This window comes from Rhinolophus sinicus, chromosome 11, assembly GCF_057876585.1.
Source record: "Rhinolophus sinicus isolate RSI-liver-muscle chromosome 11, RSI-T2T, whole genome shotgun sequence".
Lineage (NCBI taxonomy): Eukaryota > Metazoa > Chordata > Mammalia > Chiroptera > Rhinolophidae > Rhinolophus > Rhinolophus sinicus.
This window is the reverse complement of record NC_142511.1, coordinates 25,826,384-25,847,455: the sequence shown is the minus strand read 5'-3', so window position 1 is coordinate 25,847,455 and position 21,072 is coordinate 25,826,384. Positions and strand designations below refer to the sequence as shown.

Here is a 21,072-nt window from a genome sequence, read left to right as displayed (position 1 = left end):
ACCATGTCATGCGTTCTTATGTGGGGAACGGAACCTGAGAGCCCGCATGCCACCCTGCATGCCACACACGTAAGGATCTTAGAGCAGTACTGGCACATCGGGAGTGCTCAGCTGTTAGTTATCATTGTCCCCACTCTGTCAGGACTCTGAAGATCTCCCACATGAAGCATTTGTCCCAGCACATGCTGTAAGCATTCACCATGTTGACTCCTTCCTTTGTGCTACCATAACCAACACATGACTTTATCACAGAACTTATCGCATCATACTGTAACTGTTTCACTTGTCTGCCTCACTGACTAGAAAGAACTCCCCAAGGGCAAAGGCATGACTTAGTGAGCTTTGTATTTTCTCAGCATCTAGTTCAAAGGCTGGTCTTTAGTAGGTGACTTCAGTAGGCACTCAATAAATGCTATTTGAATGGATGTTGAATGCACCTCCATTCCTTCAGGAAGTGACCCCTCCTTTTTAAGTGTTTGGGATTTTCCCACCGCCGTCTTAAATTCAAAGCCAGACACAGAAAACATTTTCCAGATTTTTTTAATTCACCTGTAAAACAGCCGCACCAACACCACGACCACCACCACCACCACCACCACCACCACACACACACACACACACACACACACAACCAGCAGACCTAGCATGCCTATTCCAGTCCCCAAACTAGAGGGGCTCAGCATATACATCCCACACCATGCCCACCCAAGCCCACCATCAGGATCTATGCCTGGGCCCCAAAGGGGCAGGAGCAGTTTGTCAGGCTGGAGCTAGGTCTTGTTGGGACTGCCTTTGCAGGGTCCGTGGGGCTTCACCCTGCCTCACATTAAGGCGTTCACAGCAGAGTGGCCTGTTCAGGGTGGGGGACTGGCTGTCGATAGGCTGGTAGCTGGGCCCTAGTGGCATCTCGGCGGCGGCGGAAGGCCAGGAATTCCTCCCGAAGGGCAGCACAGCGGGCCTCAGGGTCAGGAGTATGGGCCGTGTTCAGGAGGCAGCACTCCTCTGGAGTCTTTTCACCTGCAAGAGGAGGGCAGAACAATGAGAGGAAGAAGTCTCGAGGCTCACTAGCACCGTGAAGTGCCCCTGGGCCTGCAAAGCAGATGAGCCCAGGGAGAAGAGCAGAGAGCCTGGGGTCCAGGGCCTGACCGGGAACAGCCTGGCTTCTAAGGCTGCGGGCGACTGTGGGACAGTGAAGCTAGGAGTGCCCGCCTTTCTGGAGGGCTCACATACCTAGCTCTGGCTCAGCTTCAGGTCGGGGTCGAGCGCCAGCCAAGTCTAGGTGCAGACTCTCCAGCAATTCCATGTCCCCAGGGAATTCTGAATCCCATTCATAGTTCTCATCCACAGATGTATTCCTCCTGTTAAAAGGGAGAAATGGGTAGTAAGGTGCGTAGAGGAATAGAGTGACAGAAAAGCCTGAAATTGGGCTCCCCAAATTCAGGTAGGGCCATGGGTTTTCCCTGAGGCTCCTTGGACCTCAGCCAGAGCTTCTAAAAGGAGACAAGGTTTCCTGGCCCCAGGGTGGGAGTAGACGAGAAAGGAGAGGGTATCAGGAGAGGGGTGGGGAGAAAGTCTGAGAAGGCAGGAGTGGGCAGGGATGGGCAGGGACTGCCCTCACCTCTTGCTGACTGTTACCACGTGCTCCCTTCGGGGCCATCTCTCAGGGCCACTGGCCCAGCTGCTGCTATCTCCCAGAATAGCAGGACTGAGGTAGCTGCCTCCTGCTGAGGGGGCTGTGGAGGGGGGCCGCAAGAACGAAGCGCTGCCCCGCCCACTGCTCTGGCTGGTGAGGCTGCCCCGAGGGACGGCAGGGAGAAGGCTTGGCAGCAGCCGTTCCCTCAATGTCCAGTCAGCTAGTGCTGTGTATGGGGGCTCAGGAGCAGCCCCAGCCCTGACCATGGCCCCAGGAAGTACGGCCCTGGGGGACCCAGGGGAGGAGTCCGGGGGTTGAAGGAAAGATGAAGTGGGGCAGGGCTGGGTGTCCGTGTAATCTAGGGGTGGAGCAGGACTGGGCTCTTCGAAAGGGGGCCAGTCCCCATCCACATTCATCTCCCGGAAGAAGGGCAGGTTCAGGTACTGGAGCAGGGGTCCTGGACCTGACAGAGGACTTGGTGGAGCTGCAGGATTGAGCCCCACAGGGCTTATGTCTACAATGCAGAGGGGCTGGGGCAGCCCACTAGGGCTGCTGCTGCTGCAGTCATACGACCTGGCCTGACGCTGGGACGGGGTCTGAGGTTTGGCCTGCTCAGGGCCTGACCTTTCTTGGGGGGTCACCATGCTGGGTCCCATCACAAAGCGCCCATCTGGTCCCCGGCAAATGGACTCCAGGGGCAAGGGCCCCCGGCTAGGAGGATCCTCCAGAGGGGAGCTGGGGGATCCAGGGGGCTCCCTGCAGAGCAGACTCTGGTGCAGGCTGGGAACTGGGGAAGCCTGGGGCTTCAGCTTGGCCACACTATCAGGACTGCTTGAACCTGGAGCAGAGCTGGGGAAGAACAGATCAGGGTCTGTGGTAGGAGCCAGTCCCCCTCCTAGGAAACAGTGTCAGGCCTGGAGAGGTCTGGTACACAACAGAGCAGAGCTGGGAGAACTAGCGAGGAAGCACATACAATGGAGGCGTGGAGGGAGGCAAAGGCAACACTAGACGGCCCCCAGTCTGGGGCCCTGCATGCCAATCCTCACCTCCCTCTCTCACTTCTGTTCCACCTCCCACGCCTCCCACCCCAAGGTGCACAAAAGGGGCACTCTGTGGGAAAGCAAAAGAAAGCCCAGGAGGTGGAGGCACTTACAGTAGAGCTGATAACTGGGGCGGAGAGAAGATAAGTGGTGGATCTGTAAGGGCAGGAGAACCAGACATGACACAGGTAAACCCAAGGCCCCCAAGGCCCCAGGCACAGACCCTCACCCAATAGCAGGTGCCTAGCTCCATCCAGCTGGGAACAGTGGAGGCAAGGTTGGGTGCAGAACCAAGGAGAGGAGGGCCCCTGACCCAGCAGGAGGGTGGGGTTTCCTCCAGGTAGGAGGCGCTGATGGCAATTGGTCCTACCTTGGTGAAGGCGCTTGCGGCGGCGGCGGGCGGCCCTGCGCTGGTTAGTGACACAAGCAGCCAGGATGCTCACAAGAACAGCCACCCCCAGGAAGCAGAGCCCGCCCAGCACTCCGGCCAGCACGGGCTGTGGCAAGAAGCCTGGCAACTGGGTGCGAGACGGATAGACCTCCAGGCCTGCACAAGGGGCCATGAAGGAGGGTCGGTGTCCAGACTCAGTGGGCTAATAGCCCCCAGGCCCCAGATTGGCCCTCCCGCCAGGTTCTCACCAGAAGTGGAGACGTTGGCTATGTTGCTGGGATCACTGACATAGCCACCAGCCAAGGCCACAAGGCGGAACTCGTAGAGAACATCCTAGGGGTGGGGGGTCCAGGAAGTAGGTTAGGGTCAGGCCTGACCGCCTACCCCAACCCCATTCAGAAAGATACTGCTGTTGGGAAATATGGGTGAAGTGAAAAGCTGGGAAAATGGTCAAATCTGGGTGAGAAGATCAGTTTTGGGGAATGGAGCTGGGGCCTGGAGAGACACAGGAGGAACCCCTGTGCCCACCTCCCACACTAACCTTAATGAGGCCTGGCACCAGCAGCTGCATTTCTGTGCCTGCCACGGCCTGGTCCAGCACCTCCCAGGCCTGGGAGCCTTGTCGGCCCTCCAGGATGTAGCCATCCAGTTTCTTAGGGACCAGTTCTGGTGGATCCCAATGTAAGAGTATCCCCCGGGGTGTCCTAACTGCCACCAGACCTCGGGGAGAGGACAGAGGCAGCGGCATCTCTGTCAGGGGAAGTCTGGGGACAGCTGGTGTGGTAGGAAGCCCTGAAATGGCAGACAGGCACAGCAGAAATTGGATCTCCAGTGCCCTTCCCCATATCTCCTGGCCTTCCACAACCCCCGATGCCCAACCCTTTTTCCAGAGCCCCTAAACAAGTCTGGATCATCCTCCACAAACCCCTCCAGGCCCCAAGCTGCCCATCACCTCTGCCTCTTCCCACCCAGGTCCTCCCGTACCCAGGCTTTCCCTGCCAGCTCTTCCCCATCCTTGTCTGCTGCTCTAGATTGAGAGGTCTCTCACCTTCAGGGACAGACAGGACAATCTTGCTGAAAGGCCCACTTCCCAGCTTGTTCTGAGCTAGGACGCTGAACTGGTACTGGGTGTGGGGCTGCAACCCTGGCACAAGGAGGTGAGCAGCCCCCATGGGCACCGCCAGGGACACCCAATCATGGTGGGCTCGGTCAGGACGCTTGGCCCTGGAGGACATGAGGATACCCTATGAACTAGAAACACCAGGAAGCTTGGAGTCTGGAGAACTTACCTCTCCCCTCCCCTCAACCATACAGGGTAACCTAAGATTCTTGGAAATCCAGCAACAGAATTGGTGCAGGGCTGGGATGGAGGAGTGGGACAAAGGGAAGAGGACCAGAGAGAATCAGGATGGGGAGGAGAGCAGTGGCAGGGAAGGTCACGCACAATGGGGTATACCAGATGCTGAATCTCTGCAGATAACCGCCATCAAACCCAGGCTCCCAGGAGACATTGGCACTCTTGGGCAAAGGCACGACGGACACATTGGTGACAACATGGGGGCTGGTGCCTGGGTAAGGGGAGTGGAGGACTATGGTCAGCACCCTGAGTAAAGGTACAAAGCTAAGGGAAGCCCAGGAGTCCCCAACCACCATCCCCATCTGGGCCTCCAAAAATGATTCCCCATCTTCAGTCCCACACAGTTTCCTGCAGCCCCCAGCCGGCTCTGCAGCCACAAACCCAGCACGTAGACATTCGTGGAGGTGGCCACTTGGGCCACAGCATTGCTGGCGGTGCACTCCCAGCGTCCGTGGGCCTCCTTGGTCAAGGGTCGCAGGATAAGGCTACTGTTGCTGTCCACCTGGGCCTGGCTCTGCAGCCCATGGCCCACCTACAGAACCACTGGTCAGCCCTGAAGACACACGCAGCCACCCCTCACCGAGGGCGCCACTTATCTCTCTGGGCAGCGCCAGCTTTCTCCCCACCCTGCCTCTGACAGCCCTCCCTTTTCCATACCTTCCTTCCCACAAAATGGCCAGGGGCAGAGAGACCGGGGTATAATGGGCAGAGCACAGGCAGAACGGGCTCAGGAGTCTTACCTTGGCCCAAGAGACAGTAGGAGGAGGGTCTCCGCGGGCAGAACAGGGGATGAGTAGCTCCCGCCCTACTTCTTGGAAATATTCTTCCTTAGGCCGTTCTAAAAAAGCTGGGGGGGCCTGCAAGCCAGAGCTGGCATTGGGAGGGGCCTCTCTCACACGCTGTCTCCTCTCTGGGATTCCCTGTCATATCACATCTTAGTCTCATCTCTCAGTATCTCTCTAGCTTTGTCTCTGTTCTCTGGAGGGAAAGGGAAGGACTGGGGGGCTGGGAGTCCTCTCTGGAGGTGTACAGGCCTCTCCAGAACATGGGGGTGAGGGTGGGGTGTAGTCAAGGTTAGTGAGATGGGGGCGGGCAGAATATCTGACTGTGGATATACTATGTGATTGATGTTCCACCCCCACTATGCACTATGTCTGCAAAATACTCTGGGATGGGGCCTGACAGCTGTTGCTGTAGCCACGGTGGAAAACACAAACTTGGAAGCCCCTTCTCACCCCCCTCTGCCAGCCTGGTGTCCACATGGGGTGCATCTTTAGCCACCTGACCCACTGCTGCTGGCCCACCCTGAGCGTCACCTTGAGCAGCACTCGGGTCACTGGGGAGGGCCCTGCAGTGCCAAGACTGTTGTAGGGGGTGCAGGAGTATTCTCCTAGAGCGTCCTCATTCCCCAGAGCAATGACCAGTGAGCCTTCTGGGCCCTGGGACCAGCCAGGGAACTGGAAGGAAGAGGAGATGACAAAGAGAAAGAAACTCAGCAGAGGCAAGGCCGAGATGGAGAGACCATATCAGGCGGGAGATGGTATGAGAAGCCCACAGCTATGCAGAGGAGTCCACAACTCTACCTTTAGGCCTGACCTCTCTGCATTCCAGCCCTTCATCTCCTTTTCCCAGAGAGGGGCCTCTCCCAATGGGTGTGACAGCTAAGACTGTACAACTCCAGGGGGTGCCACTCACAGAGAATACAATGTGAGACGCACCCCTTGTGGTTGAGCTGTGTCGGGGCTCCATGCTTTCTGGGACCTCATCTATTTGTCTTCCCAGCACTCATGACAAAATTCAGCATCTTCCACCCCAAATCAGTTCCTTTTCCTGGCTTCCTTATTTCTATGTTAGAGGCCCCAATGTCCTCGCTCACATCTGATTCCTCACCTTCCCTTACTCACCAGCTCTGTCCTCTAGGAAGGCCTGTTGTCTAGATGCAAGGCCCATCCATCTGCATGTTCTCTTCTCTAATTCAGGCCTCATAACCTCTCACCTGGACCATTTCAACGCCCCTGAACTCCTACCCCTATGTCTACTCCTCCCCCTCCATTCCATCCGACAAACTCAACTCCTTCTCACAGCTCTGATGCTGTCACATCATTGCTCAAACAACTTCACTGTCTCCAACTGCCCTTAGACTTTAACATTCAACAAAAATTTATTGAGCATTATTACTGCAGAAGCCCTGAGGACACTATGATTAAAAGATGTAATACTTGCCCACAAGGAATTTATAGTCTTTGCAGACACATAAGATTCCAATCATCTTGGAATGAGCTAGTAATATTAACTTGGCATCCAGAGTTCTTTTGGCCCCAACCTGTCTTTCCAGCTATCTCTGCACTATTTGCATCCACACAGGTACTCCCACCAAGCTGCACGATTCATTGTCATAAAGGCACTATATTGTTTTTTGCCTCTGAGCCCTGGTTTCTGAATGGACTGTCCACCCTTCAAAGCCCATCATCAAAGTCCCAGAAGCTATAGCTGATTTATCCTTGACCAGTCCTAACCGGAAGGTGCTTCCTCCATCCCTGGCCTTCCAGCAGAGTGTCTCTGTTGCTGTCCCTTCCCCTCCAGGCTGTGCTCTCCTTAAACATGGATGTCTCTTTGCTCCTGCTCTCCATGCACCCCCCTTCATAGCACTCAATAATAAGTGTATGTTCTAGTCACTGAATTGAATTACACTGAGCTAACGCCACTGCAACTGTCCTGACTAGAATCAATCCAAGCTGAGACATTCCTTCCCCTGCCCCAAGCCTGTACCTTGTCCAGCTGCAGGGCATTCCCATCCTTGGTCCAACTGACAAAGAGCAGTGGTGGGTTGGCACGAACTGGGCACCGGATCACCCCTCGCATGCCTATGGGCAGGGGTGTCTCAGGAGGCATTGCTGTCACCTGGGCTGGGTCTGGGGAAAAATAGTGGCAAGTTGTGCAGGAGCAGCTTGGCTTGGCCCACTGGAGGGGAGCAGGCTGTGGGGGGAGTTCGGGTCAGGCTTACAGAGCACAGTGAGATAGGCAGAGGCTGAGGGTGGGTGTAGGAGGCCGTTGCTGGGCACACAGGTGTAGCGGCCAGCATCATCAGGCTGCGCAGACTGTAGCCACAGGCTCCCATCCACCAAGATCTGCACTCGTGACTGTAGGCGGCTGCAATATGGCATGTGTGAGGAGGGGTCCAGGCCTTGGTCAGCCAAGGGGCTCCTCAAAGCCTTCCCACCAGTTCCCCACCCTTACCCTCCAGAGCCCCACCTAATGTGGAAGACATTGAGGCTGTCCTGGAACCAGCTATAGGTGAGGTTAGCAGGGTACGCCTCAGCCCGGCAGGCCAAGGAAATATCCTGGGAGGCATTGACAGTGCTGTTCTTGGGGGGTACCATGATGACTGGGGGTCCTGTGGGGGAGTACAAGGGGAAGGAGGGGACTGAGCCCACAGTATTCCCAGAACCCTGAGTTCACTTCTATGATTCTTCCTGGACCTGCGCTCTGGAACCCCATTTGCCCAGTTTCCCCTGCCTAGAAATGTGTGTGTATGTGTGTGTGTGTGTATTGGGGAGGGGGATCAGTTTTAGCTCACTGCTCATTTACCCTTTATATACCTCATCTGTTACACCTTAAATCACCTCTGTCTCTTCCTCTAACCCAGGTACCTAGTACCTTACCCCCAGATGCTGCAGTGACCCCCAAACTCAGACTCCATCTCTGCCACTCTAATGGCTATTCATGCATTGAATAGCCATTCATTCTTTGGCCATATAACACTTCTGCTTAAGACCCCCAAACAGCTGCTATCTCCTACCACATTAAACTCAAACTTCTTGATCCAACCCCGCCCTGCCTGGCCAACCATCTTTTCATGGGCGAATCGGGCCTTTTATTTCTCAGCTTTCCTTCTAAAGGGAAGGTCTTGGCCAGGAATTACAATGTGATGATCATGGTGCTCAGCTAAACATAATTAAATTCTTGCCACGTCCTGAGAGGTAGATATGAACCTCTTTATATAGATGGCGAAATTGAGGGTCAAGGGGATCACATGGCTCATGCTCTAACGCCAGCACCCATGCCCTTTACACTATACCACATTGCTGGGCACTAACTACTTATCTGTTTACTGATCCTTTTAAAATTTAAGATGCTAGTTTTAGAGGAACAGCCTGCACCTAAATTGGGAGCTCTCTCACTTCCCACAGCTCCTGCCTTCAGGCACAAGTGTCCTCCTAACTCTTGTCCTGTGCACCCCCAACCACAGGCCACTCCTTATACATAGGTTTCTCAGTTCCAGGCCCTCCCCCCAGAGTGCACCTAGCACCAGCAGCTGGGTGGCGTGGGTGGCACTGCCCTCAGTGCTGGAGGCTTGGCAAGTGTAGATCCCCGAGCTGCCTCGCTCCACTTGGCGGATCCACAGCGTCCCATTCTGCACCTAAGGTAGGAATCAATGAGGAAGACCCCAGGAGTCTCCCTACCCTCCCACAGGCCTCAGACCCTGCACTTCTGAGAACGGCCAGCAGAGGGAGACAGCACCCCAGGCTCAGGAAGCCAAGTCAAAGCACCTCCACCAGCTAGTTTCCCAACATGGCTTTCACCATCCTTCAGCGTGGCTCCTGGGCCTACACCTGGCCCTCACTCTATCTGGTGCACCCTGCCCAGCAGCAGGACTTACCTGCATCTGGCCCTGGCCCTGGCCAAGGTCTTGTCCTCGGAGCTTCCAAGTCACATGAGGCTTGGGGCTACCGCGGGCCACACAACGCAAGGTCAAGGCCTCTAATTCCTGAACTTCCAGCACCTGCGGAGGTGTCTCCAGGAATTGAGGGGGCGCTGCAGAGAGAGAGACATCAGGGGCTGCCAGAGGGGCTATCAGCCCAAAGAGGAGCATATGAGGGCAGGGAGACAGATCAGCCCTCAGCCCACCAGCCCAACCACCTTCACAGGAACCCCCAGCCCAGGGCCGCCCTGTCTGCTGTACTCAGGGCCTCGTGAGGACTGCACCAGCCCATCCCAGAACTGGCCTGCAGAGTTGGCAGCCAGGGCCGAGCACAGGTAGGGTGCTCAGAGCCAGGGGAAAGCTAGCTGCCCTCTAGAAGACCACTGTTCTGGGAGTCAGGAGGCCTGGGTTCTAGACTCTGTTCTGCCCCTAATCAGTGGCATGACCCAGTCTCTCTGAGCCCCCGTCTCCTCATCTATGAAATGGGCATAATTATGACCTTCCTTTTTGGGGCTGAGAGACATTTCATGATATACTGGGTTAAAAGGTGTTTTGAAAAAACAAAATGCTGTATATATGTGGTCTGTTTCATTTAAGGCTCAACAGCCCCCTACCCATTACCTGCTCCTGGCCAGGGAGGCAGGAGCAGGGAAGAGAGGGGAAGAGGAAGTTCCTAACATAGCCTAGAACAGGGGTGTCCAAACTGCTGCCCGCAGGCCAACTGCGGCCCATGATCCATTGTTAATTGGCCTGCAGCAAATTCCAAAAATATATTTAGTTTACTTAAATGAACCAGGTGAGGCAATACGTACTTCACCTTGAGTGAGTGGCCAGCTGTTTGTGTATTTTACCGCATATGGCCCTTGGTGAAAACCATTGAAAAAAGTTTGGACATTCCTGGCCTAGAAGGTCAATTGGACTTAGATTTGAAGAACAGAAAGGGCAGGAGTCGGGGTAGGCGGGGCAGGATGCAAACAATGGGCAAGCAAACAAGGTGTCAGCGAGGGTGGGGCATCAGAACTGCCTCCTCCCCTCCCCCACCAGCCAGAGGTCCCATTATCTTGTGCCCCTCCTTTCTCCACTGCCTGCTCCTAGCTTCATACAATTGACTGTGAGGTGCACCCAGGAGCCGTTAGCAGAATCATCTTCAGGGCTGTGCTGGTCCAGGAAAAGCACACGACACTCATACCAGCCCTGGTCTTCTGCCCGGAGCCCCTCAATCTGGAGAGATGCCCCCTTCTGCAGCCGGACTCGCCCTGGAGGAGGAGCCCAGAATCAGGGTGCTGCAAGGACCCATGGGAGCCCCAAACCCTTGGTCATTCTCAGAGGTCAACAATATGCCAGTCTCAATTACCCTGATAGACTGGGGTCCAGAGAGACATAGAGGAAGTTGGGGTATTTGAGGGGAGATCCCTCTATCAGCCCCTCTGGTTGCTCCTGCCTTTCAGCAGCTGGGATCTAGTCTAGACAAAGAGAAACACTGAGCGGTGGACAAGACCCTCCACTGAAAGGTTGAAAAACCAGCACTTCAGTCTCCTCTCAATTCTTATAGGATCTACCCATCCCTGGGATTTTGTAGGGAAGAGTATATGGGTCTGATGAGTATTCTTCCTGCCAGAGAACTCTGTCTCCGGAAGCCTCAGTAGTGTTTGGGACCTGAGCAGGGACCCAGACATCGCCTACCAAAGCCCCTAATTCCTCAGGGCTATTATCAGTGGCCTATGCGCCTTAGGGTGGCCAGAGTCCAGCCCAGCCAGGAAGCAAGGTCAGCAGCCGCATCACCCCATCTCCTTAGTTCCAGGGCACCCAAGCTCCAGCTGACTGACCACATAGAGCTCCACAAAGCCACACAGCCCAGCACAGGCAGACACCACACTGTCACCCTCAGTCAGCATCCACACCACACCACCAGGCTGACTGAGGTTGCTCCAAATCCCTCAGCACCTCCCCTGACAGCCCTGCACCCCAGACAACTTCATGGGTCCCTGGCAGTACAACCTAGTGAGAATGGCAGCTCTGCTATGTACTCTGGGCAAGTTATTAACCTCTCTCAACTTCAGCGTCCTTGTCTATAAAATAAGAGGGGAATCTGGGTGGGGTAGAGGGGAAAGCTCATGGAGGGAAGCAGGCAGCATGGGGCCTGGCAGCAGCAGGTGCTCAAATAAAGACTGAACAAATGAATGAGCTCAAGATTTGAAATCAGAAGCCTGCATTCAGTCCCGGCCCTGTCCCTGCCCTGGTGACACATCGTCTCCCTTCCTAGTCCTTATCAGTGAACAGCACCACATGCACCAAGTCATTCCACCAGCTGCCTGGCATCACCTATTCCTCTCCATGACCCACCCCCTTTACCTGTTCAGTAAACCTTTCAAATCCCAACTTCTAAATATTTGTTCCTTCTCTACCACTTTCACCTTAGTTTAGTCCTGAGTATCTTTTACCTGCATTACTCCAATAGCTTATTAAGAGGTCTCCCCCTCCAGCCTACCCCTCTACATTCATCAGCTGCCCACCCCTTGACCTTTTATATGGATGCAATGACATTTTCTTAAATCTTTGGGTTATGCAAAACAAATAACAGTTCTAAGACATGTCCCTTAGCATTGTGCCCACTCCAACCATCCAGATTGTGCCCCAAATTAGCCCTTCCTAATACCAGAAATTCTAAAGCTGTTTGTGCACTCACCCCCTCTAATCTGCTTCCATTCTACCCCTAGGGTGATCTTTCCGAACTATCATCTAAACCTAGGCAGCCCCTGATGCCACCGGGGAAAAAGAGAATGATCAAGTGGAGGCCTGCTTTGTGAGAGCAGGCAGGGACTTTTTTTTTCTCCCAAGAATGAGGTTGAGGGGTGTGAATTCTCTAAGGGTGGACCTGTTTAAAGGGCTAGATGTTTAAATCCCCACCTAGGAGATTAGCCTAACCCTTGAAGGTAAATATTTAACATAATCACACCCTTTCATCCACCAGCAGGATTCTTCAGTAACCCTAATCGGCCTGGCCATCCTCCCCCACCCCTCCCCCCGCAGACCGCAACTTCCTCTAACTGCAGTAAGGCAGTAATTTTTCACTGTGGTGCTCTTTAAGCTCTACAGAGAAGGCAGAAGAGAGAAGGAACACTGAGCAATGAATATGGGCCATGAAATATTAGGCACTGTCACCATATTTAATCCTCCCAAGAATTCCATTATAGAGTAAGAAACTGATGTTAAGTTTCTTTCCAAAATCTCATGGCTAGTAAATGACAAAGCCAGGCCTTCTTTCTCCAGATGGATGTACTTCCCATTGCACACTAGTGTCAGGATCACGTTATGCTCAAGGTACTGAGCATGTAGCACATTCAGTATGTTATCACTCAGGGGTGTTGGTAGCCACTGGGTAACAGTTCCAAATGTGTGCTGACCAGAACATCCAGTGAAGCACACTGAATGTCCTAACTGTTCTAATAGGGACTGCTAGATCTGTTACAGAAGAACAAGAAAGGGGGCGGCCCGGTGGCTCAAGCTGCTGGAGCCGAAGGCAGCCGGTTCGATTCCCACATGGGCCAGTGAGCTGCGCCCTCTACTGCTAAGACTGTGAACAACGGCTCTCCCTGGAGCTGGGGTGCCCAGAACAGCTGGAGGTTGATGTGAGCTGCTGTGTGCTGCAGTGGCCTGTTGTGTGCTGACGTGTGCTACCGTGAGCAGCCAGTGGCTGCGCTGGCCGGCAGCTGACCAGAGTGGCCAGGCCAGCAGCTGGCAGCCGTGAGTAAGCGGCTGGCAGCTGACAAGGACTGCCATGAGCTGCTGTGAGCGGCTGACCAGCGACCAGCGACCGACTGCCTCAGCTGGGTGGACGGCAAGGCTCATAATACCACCATTGGCCAGGGAGCGGTGCCCTACAACTAGACAGAAACAATGGCTTTAAAAATGGGGGGGCGGAGGGGGGAAGGGAAGGAAGGGCAAAAAAATAAAAAAAAGAACAGGAAGAGGGCCGGGGTAGGCAGTCCCTAGTCCTCCTGAGTCCTGGGCACACCTCCTGGAGGCCCACCCTCTACTCACAGAGCAACAGCCTGACAGACCTGAGACCTCTTGGCATGCAGGGATGTATAAACGAAGCAGAAGACGTAACCCAACCCTTGAAAGCTCTCAGAAGGCCGGGAACCCACACTCACATTCATGTGCACGTTCAAAAAATGGTGCTGTGCCCAGATATTCCACGAGGCTATGAAGCAAGAGTATGAAGCAAGAGAAGTACAGACGGCTTCCAGGAAACTGTGACTATGCAGTGTTTTGAAAGATAAAAGGCAGTAAGGGGAGATGACTAGAGGGAGCAACGGGGAGAATGAGAGAACCGATTTGTATCAAACAGCTCAAGACAGAGAGAAAACTCATGTCCATTCTGCTGTATGGGGCATTTTGAAACTCCCAAGAAATATAGCACAGAAGTAAAAGACCAAAAGCTGGTCCCATGGATTAGGACTGGTCTAAGACCCAACCCAGGAAAGCTGGAGTAGATTAAGGCATGCTTCTTTTTCCTCTGGATGCCTGGTCACATTTCACACCATGGAGGTAGGGAGGTACTCCAGGCTCCATGCTGGCATTTCACACACAGTGGCTAACTTAACCCTAGTATTTAGTCCTAGCTGGTTTTATACTGCTTTCATACTAGTCTATAAAGCTAGTCTCTTTTGCTAGATAGATTCTAGAATCTTTAAAGGTTGGAAGCTTGCCCTTCAGTGCAGTCCCTAAAGCTCCAGTTACTTTCAGGGTCCCTTCCACAGTCTAGGCACCAGCTTCACACACAGTCCCAGGCTATAGCCCCTTCACTTGCCCAGAGAGTTTAAACACGACAGCATTGTCCTTAGCAACCTCCACCTCCCATTACCTAGCAACTGCAGTTCAGAGTCCCCTATACAAAGGCTGAGAGGCCCCTTCCACACTGGCAGGCAGTAAAAGGTTATTGGGCATAGGGGCCTCCCCCCAGGGCCCATACTCTGCAGACTAGCCCTGGCCCCACCAGGAGCTCCAGACTGGGGGTAAGGTGGGCACAAAAGGTAGGGGAAAGAAGAAGGCCCCAGAGATTACTGCTCAAGCTCTGGCAGACGTAAAGAAATCCAAAAGGTAGCAAAGTGGCTGGCCAGATCTCAAGACAAGCGGGGGGAGAGGGAAGAAGATTTCCACATCCTGGTGGAGTCCCAGGGAAAGCCTTTCTTCCTCTCCTCCCCCTCCTCCTGGCGGGCCCTTAGTCAAGCATCTTCTGCATCTGCCCAGCCTCAGCCAGGCAGCCTCTATGCCTCTCAGCCAGCAGGCAGAGGCACAGCGGGAGGCCTGGTGGGCACAGCTGCTTTCCCTTCACTTTTCCTAACTGGGGCCGCTTTCATCAATTCTCGTGGGGCTTGTGTAGACACATACACTCATACACTCACACCAGGCTGTTTGCCAACAACCCCCCCCCCCCCCCCCCCCCGTTTGAAAAACTCTTCCCTTTGGCAGCACCTGCCTGAGCCTCCTCCCCTCTGCTCAGCCAGCCCCTTGGATGAGAGCTCAACCAATCCTAGCGATTCTGCAGGATTCAAACTAAAAAGGGAACAGGGAAAGCCCCACCTGCCATCAGTGACTTCCCAGGTGGCCTTTCCTGGGCTTTCTCTGCTTAGCTCCTAAAGGACCCATTCTTAGGCTCTCCCACACACTTCCCTCTGAGACCTGCACTAAACCATTCAGATTAAGGCTCCAGCCGGGATTAGGAGGAAGCTGAGCTTTTTGAGGGAGGCCTATACACTATTTTAAGACTGTACAGGAGGAACCAAGCCCAGCCCCTTCCATTTGCTGATCTTTTGGGAACGTGGTCCTCCCCAGCCCATCTCTCTGTGTACATGTTCTTCGGTACCAGAATCAGGCTAAGCCCCCACTGCAGAAGCAGACAGGTCATCCACCCACCCTCTGTGCTGACTCATCAGTCCAGGCCCTAGAGGCCCAGAATCCCCAAACTAGCATTGAAGACAGTAGACGGAGAGGGCAGGGGAATGAGCAAAGCCAGAGACCAGGACAGGGTCACGTGGGGAAACCAGGGAAGATCAGGATGGAGTCTGGGAAGCTTCCTGATGAGATCTAGAAAAGTAATTTACAGAATTAGGTTGGATACTTGAAAGAAGGCTGCAGAACCTCCTTTGGAAAAGACCAGCTGTACTTCTAAACAGCACAGCTATACCCTGTGTGTGTGCGTGTAAATGCAGATGGGGAGCAGAGCCACAGTTACTAAGCAGAGTTGCAGCAATGGAACTAGAGGTGAAGTCAGGGCAGGGACACAATAGTTAAGGAGACCCCACCCAGCCCACTTTTGTTGGCAATCCCTCCAGCCTACGGCTAAGTCTTACCCACGTAATCAGGGTCCACTCGGGGAGAGTAGAGGCCAAACTGGATGAAGATGGGAAGCAGGAACCCAAAGCGCAGCCACTCAATGACGTGCAGGGGGGGTCGGCCAGCCGAGGGCAGCAGGTCACAGCCCAACACAGCACTCTCCCCAGCCCGGCCCACCACTGATACCACCTCAGACTTCCCTCGACCTGCATGGTGGGTGGCATGAGGGACAGCAGGGCGCAGGTCAGGGCTGAGAAGGGAGGTCCCATCAGCATCTCAGGGGGCACCCTAGGACTCTGTAATTGAGGGAACCCTCAACCTCTCCAGAAGCCTCACATGCTCAGAGAGAACCCCTGGGGAATGCCCCATCCCAAGACTAACAGGGAGTTAGTTCTTGAATCCAGCTCACCGTCAGCCCCTCGGCTGATGATCAGGCTGAGGATGACCAGACTGAGGCACCAAACCATAGCCCAGCTGCCTGCTCACCCAGCGCCCCTATCCACAGGGGCCCAGGTAGACGGGCCCGGGATGTCCACAGCCCAGCAAGCTGTCAGTCCTTCTGATTAGGTAACAGGTTTCGGCTCCCACGCTTCTGGTTAGGGCTTGGCTCACGTTAACACCTGATGAAGCTGTCCTCTGGAGCACCGCCAGGTCTAAATGCCAAATGCAAGGTGACACACAGAGTTTGCCAATATAATAACCAGAAGAAACCCCACCGTTAGAGAAAGTCCAGGAGGACAGCAAAGGAAGAGAAAGGAGAGGAAGCAGATAAGAGGAGGGGTCACAGATTAGAGATCTTGATACCCCACCCTAAGAATAAGGCCTGGGATGGGGGCACTGGGAAAATGAGGGAGTGCTGGCGGGGAAGACCAGGACATGTAGGGAAATTCAGGTTACTAAGGATCTCAGAAAACTGAGGCTTGAAGGAACTAGGGGTTCCTATACTTTCAGAAAAAAAATTTTCAGGGAAGTATGGGAGCTAGAGAGCCCCTGACAGGCAAGCCTTCCTTCCTCATCTTTCATGTATCCTGATGCTAACAACGAGGTGGCACAGAAAGTAGAACTAGTATTATCATCTCCACCCCAACAGGGATAAATTGACGTTGAGATTCTCAGAGAGTATCACTCAGGGGGACAGAGCCAGTCAGGGCAAAGCCAGAAAGTGGCCCCTAGGGGATCCCCACACAATTCTCTGCCCCATTTCCCCAGCCTCCATAAACCCTGGAAACTGAGGAACAGTACACCTTCTCCACTCAGCCTCCCAACGCAGCTTTAACAATGAGTGAGTAATGCACGTGCAAGGGAAGACACTTGCCTTCCCCACCAGCTGGTATGGGGCTGGGGTGGGGGTGTGTGTGGTGTTTTTTTGTTTGTTTTTTTTCCAGGCAGCACCCTCCAGGCTTGGCCAGATTCCTGGGCTGGCTGCTGGTGCCACTTCCTCTTCATGATGCTACCAGGCAGCCACTCTCTGCTAGACACCCTGAAAAGTGCCTCACCCCATTTCCTCCCACTCACCCCCCTCCAATATGCTCAGGGCCCAGGGCCTGCGGTTTTCCCTTCCCCAACCTTAAGGACATGGTTCATTAAAAGCCAAGAGTCTATGTGGTGTACAGAGAGTCCTGGAGATGGAGGGTAGGAACTCTTGACAGCCCAGACTTACAGCTCCTAGTGCTCCCTGCACAACGGGCTAGGGGTGAGATGGGGGTGCTATCTTGGCCTGGCAAATCCAAGTGGACTCTGCTCCGGGCCTCCACTCCACTCTGGGCCTCAAAGTTCGGGACTGGCTATAAAATATCCCCAGGTCCCTCAGCCTGGCCCTTGCCTCTATTTAAATGGCCCTGTGTGTCTAACTCCTGACAACTCACGGGAACATGTTCCCCTTGCTTCCCACTGCCCCTAGCCAGGTCTCCCATACTTTTCCAGCAAATCTTTTTCCAATTGTATATGAAACCCCAGTTCCACCTGGCTCAGTTTTCCTTGAATCTTAGCAACTCGGGTTTCCCAAGAATTCCTCTGCTTTTCCTAAAATCTTTCCAACTCCTCTGCCCCCCAGCATGTCCTCACCTGTCTGGTCTCCCCACCCAGCACTCCTTCATTCTCCTAGTACCCCCATTCCAGTTATCTCTACTTCTCAGTCCCCATGCCCATTTTTTGCACCTGATCTCCAATTGCATCAGGTCCTCTGGGCCTCAAGGAAATCCCTGTGTCCTCCCACCCACCCACCCACGCACCTACTTCTCTCACCTCCTCCTTAGAATTTCCCTCCCTAGAGTTGGCTTGCCTCAGCCCACAATACACTTCTGATGTCCCACCCTCAATTCCCTTCTCCTTCGCCTTCTCCCGGCCCCTGGAACTCCTTGCTGTTGGAATCCACAAAGAACCAGATCCCCTGCACAGAAGTCTTAGTACCTCCAGAACTACTCCAGTTCCCGGGGAAGCCCCCCTCCCCAACCAAGATTTCCTTTTCACGCCCCAGAACTCCCCTAGTTCTGTGCCTAAGAGAATTCCACTTCTCTCCATAAGTCCCCCGCTTTCTCCTGTCCCCCTGACTCCCACACAGTTCTCCATTCCCCCGCGGACACCCCCCATTCCATCTCCCTAGCACGCCCCCGCCCTCACCTGCTCCGCGCGCGGCTCAGCTCCCCTCTTCCCGCGACACAATAGGGGGCGGACCCACCTCCCGCCTCGGACGCCCCAAGCGCCTTCCGTCACCCTGGAGACCGCCAATCCCCGCCTGCGGCGGCCAATGGGAACAGCAGAGGGAGGAGGGGGCGGGCGCGACCTTCTGGCGGCCTGGGACTTGCAGTTTCGGGCTAGCTGTACTCCGCGGCACGTGGGCAGGTCGCCCCCTGGTGGAGAGCGTTGCGATCAAGCGCGAAAAGGCCGAAGGGTGGGCGGTTCAGGGCCCTTGCACCAGGGGTCGCAGATGCCTGCTCTCCCCTTGCTCCTTGCACGCCCTCTTTCCGGTGCAAAACCGCCTCCCTTCTTCTAACCTGCAGAAGTCGCAGCCAGGATTGAAATCTGAGCCTGGGGCAAGAGTACCCGGCGGGGAGCAGGACTCCCCGCCCTTCTCCCAGGGGATCCACCCAGCTCCTCCTCTGGTCTCCTCCCCCATCCCCATTCCCACCTCCGCCCATTTCTTCTCTGGCCGGACTGGAAATACCTGTCCGCACTGGCGAGCTCCCAGATCCTGCCCGGGCGCCTCCTGCATTGTGGGGAGGGGAAGGCTGCGCCATAGCTGAGGTTGCCAAGTCAGCTCCCGCGGCAGCGCCCAGCACCAACCACCCAGAGAAACAGGCCCAGAGGGGAAAAGAGAGGCACCTTGACATGGGCGATTGAAAGAGGAGGAATGAAATAAGTAATCATTTACTGAACCCTTGCAGGTGCCAGACCATGGATTCCATGCTTTATAACTGACCTAAACTGCAGAAACCCTGTGAAGTAGGTATGGCTCTAGATGACTAGTGAAAAAACCAAGGCTCAAACGAAGGAGGTGAAGTAACTTGCCGACTTTCCATCTAGGACATGACAGAGCCAGGATCAGACCCAACTCTGATTTAATCAACCCACACCCTCCGGCACTTAACCACTGCTCACACCAGAGTCTCTGCCTCATCCTCCCTCCAGGTGATCAGCCAGCCTTACCTGATCACATCCTGTGCCTGGAAGCTCACCACGCATTACCAGTCTATTGGTAGGGACTGCTGGAAAGTTCTGCTGGTGTAAACGTCTTGGTGCTTGAGATAGAAATGTGAAGGAGGAAGCAGAGGAGGAGCTGAGGCAGGATCAGTGACATGGTCTGTCCCACCATTCCTCCAGCAAATTCTCCCAAAGAGGCAGTTTTCAGCATTACTTTACAATGTAGCAGACTGAACTAATAGTGCTAAGACTAATGAAACCGTGTTAGTGGACACACCTGAAAGCAAGGCCAGGTAGAGTGCTTGGGAGAGATAGGTGAAGCACCTTTTATCTCTTGGCTCCTCACCAACCAGAGGGGAAGAGCTCCTCCACAGTGGAATGGGTTTCATTTCTGCTATCTCCCGTGTCAACGGGAGCCCTGGGTCAACGGTTCAGGGACCATTTAATGAGGATAAACTAATCTCACTTGAACATGAAAATAACTTTTTGTGAATCTGAGATTTAAATGATTTTCAATTTTTAAAAGTTTATGATATGGTCATTTTTTTTCTGGAAGCTTATTTGTGTGTTTTATTATTGTCATTTTGCTGTTATTCAGGTGTATCTTGTTGGCTTTTTGGTAAAAACACGAGTCTCTCTTATAACTTGTTCCCATGCAATGCCAGAAATGAAAGATGAAAGAAAAAAAAAGTCCCTGAGGCTCAAAACTCAGGTTATCTTTGACCCTTAATCATAACTTTCTAGGAAAGTTTGTCCATTGTGGGGGCAGAGCCCCAGAAAGTAGTTTCCAGGCTCTCGGCCTCACGTGGAGGAGTGCTGGCTCGGGTAGTAGATGGCCGTCAGCTGTAGCCAGTTAGCCAATTAGCCGCTAATATAACTGCTGCGGCTACGGAGGAGAGTGGAGGAGAGTGAAAGAGAGTCGTCGGTGGGTTGCAGACAAAAGGGACAGCAGGTCGCACGTCCAGTGAACCCAGCTTCCAGTGAGACCGTAGTGGTATGACTCCCCTACCTATGGCTCCGTGGGTGTTCCTTTTTGGCCTCACCATATCCTGCGTTATGTGGGGAGCGGGACCAGAGACCCTGCAGGCCTCCCCGCACGACATCCACCAACTAAGATTCTGTGTAACCAAAGTATCAGGGAGCCCACATGTTTTCAGCTTGTTGACAAGATCAGAAAAGGTTGTCAATTACAGGGATTTTGTTGACCAATACCAGTGGCCACTGGTCCTGTCACCTGATGAGAAATGAAGTACCATATGCCCCGTGCCTGATACTTAGTAGATAATTAAATGTTACCCCCCTCCTCTCAGTTTGCTTTCACCTGTTTCTAAGGGTGAGCAAACTTTACTATCAGGTGATTACTATCGTGGCTTCCTGCAGAGGAAGAGGACTGGGCCACTCTGAGCTTATATTCCACCTTCTTGAGGGTCTCAGCCTTCCTCTTCCAGGTGCCCTGGTGTCATGCTGGAGACCCTGCTCGCTGTGCCATTTCTCGTGCAAGGCGACCTGCGGAGTCTCTAGTCCCGCTCCCCACATAAGAACGCAGGATATGGTGAGGCCAAAAAGGAACACCCACGGAGCCATAGGTAGGGGAGTCATACCACTATGGTCTCACTGGAGGCTGGAGTCACACGACCTGCAACTTGTCCGCTTCTCTGCCTGCCAACCAACCAACTGGACTCTCCACTCTCTATGGACTCCCGACTCACTCACCAGTGCAGCCACAGCAGTTATATCAGTGGTTAATTGGCTAACTGGTTACAGCTGTCAGTCAATCAGCCACAGCTGACAGCCATCCACTACCCGAGTCAGTACCTTTCCACATGAGGCCGCGAGAGCCTGGAAACTGCTCTCTGGCATTCTGTCCCCACACCTGGGCTGGCAGGGACCTCAGCCTTTCTCTGTTCAGAGGCTGTGTGGAAGAAGGGACTTTGCCAAATTCTAGGGACAGCCCTGGGTCAACGGTACAGG

At 54.1% G+C, this 21,072-nt stretch overlaps 1 protein-coding gene across 9 annotated transcripts; it reads right to left on the bottom strand.

The window, feature by feature from the left end:
- Positions 1–524: 524 nt before the first annotated feature.
- IGSF9 (immunoglobulin superfamily member 9) lies at positions 525–19,220 on the bottom strand. Of its 9 annotated transcripts, none has more exons than XM_074322100.2 (23): positions 19,108–19,220; positions 18,626–18,783; positions 18,082–18,455; positions 15,872–16,115; positions 15,480–15,668; positions 10,227–10,379; positions 9,082–9,236; positions 8,760–8,841; positions 7,659–7,815; positions 7,426–7,571; positions 7,191–7,333; positions 5,738–5,878; positions 5,162–5,278; positions 4,803–4,953; positions 4,509–4,632; positions 4,113–4,288; positions 3,606–3,856; positions 3,313–3,397; positions 3,044–3,220; positions 2,787–2,829; positions 1,619–2,482; positions 1,231–1,358; positions 525–1,017 (listed from the first exon to the last, which is right to left on the bottom strand). In XM_074322100.2, the coding sequence occupies exons 4-23, from the start codon at positions 15,927–15,929 to the stop codon at positions 836–838; spliced, it is 3,522 nt and encodes a 1,173-aa protein (XP_074178201.2). In that variant the 5' UTR covers positions 15,930–16,115; positions 18,082–18,455; positions 18,626–18,783; positions 19,108–19,220; the 3' UTR covers positions 525–835. The 9 variants fall into 9 exon arrangements, with proteins under 9 accessions (XP_074178201.2, XP_074178197.2, XP_074178199.2 ...); XM_074322096.2 differs by having other exon boundaries at positions 8,724–8,841; positions 19,108–19,219; XM_074322098.2 differs by having other exon boundaries at positions 8,724–8,841; positions 18,140–18,455; positions 19,108–19,219.
- Between the last annotated feature and the right edge of the window lie 1,852 nt (positions 19,221–21,072).

Coding starts and splice junctions, on each gene's coding strand:
- IGSF9 (XM_074322096.2), bottom strand. CDS start 15,929: ATGGTTTGGTGCCTCAGTCTGGTCATCCTCAGCCTGATCATCAGCCGA. Junction 3,857..4,112: donor TGTCCTGTCTGTCCCTGAAG/GTGAGAGACCTC, acceptor CTGCCATTTCAG/GGCTTCCTACCACACCAGCT. Junction 3,221..3,312: donor AGCCAACGTCTCCACTTCTG/GTGAGAACCTGG, acceptor CCCCTTGTGCAG/GCCTGGAGGTCTATCCGTCT.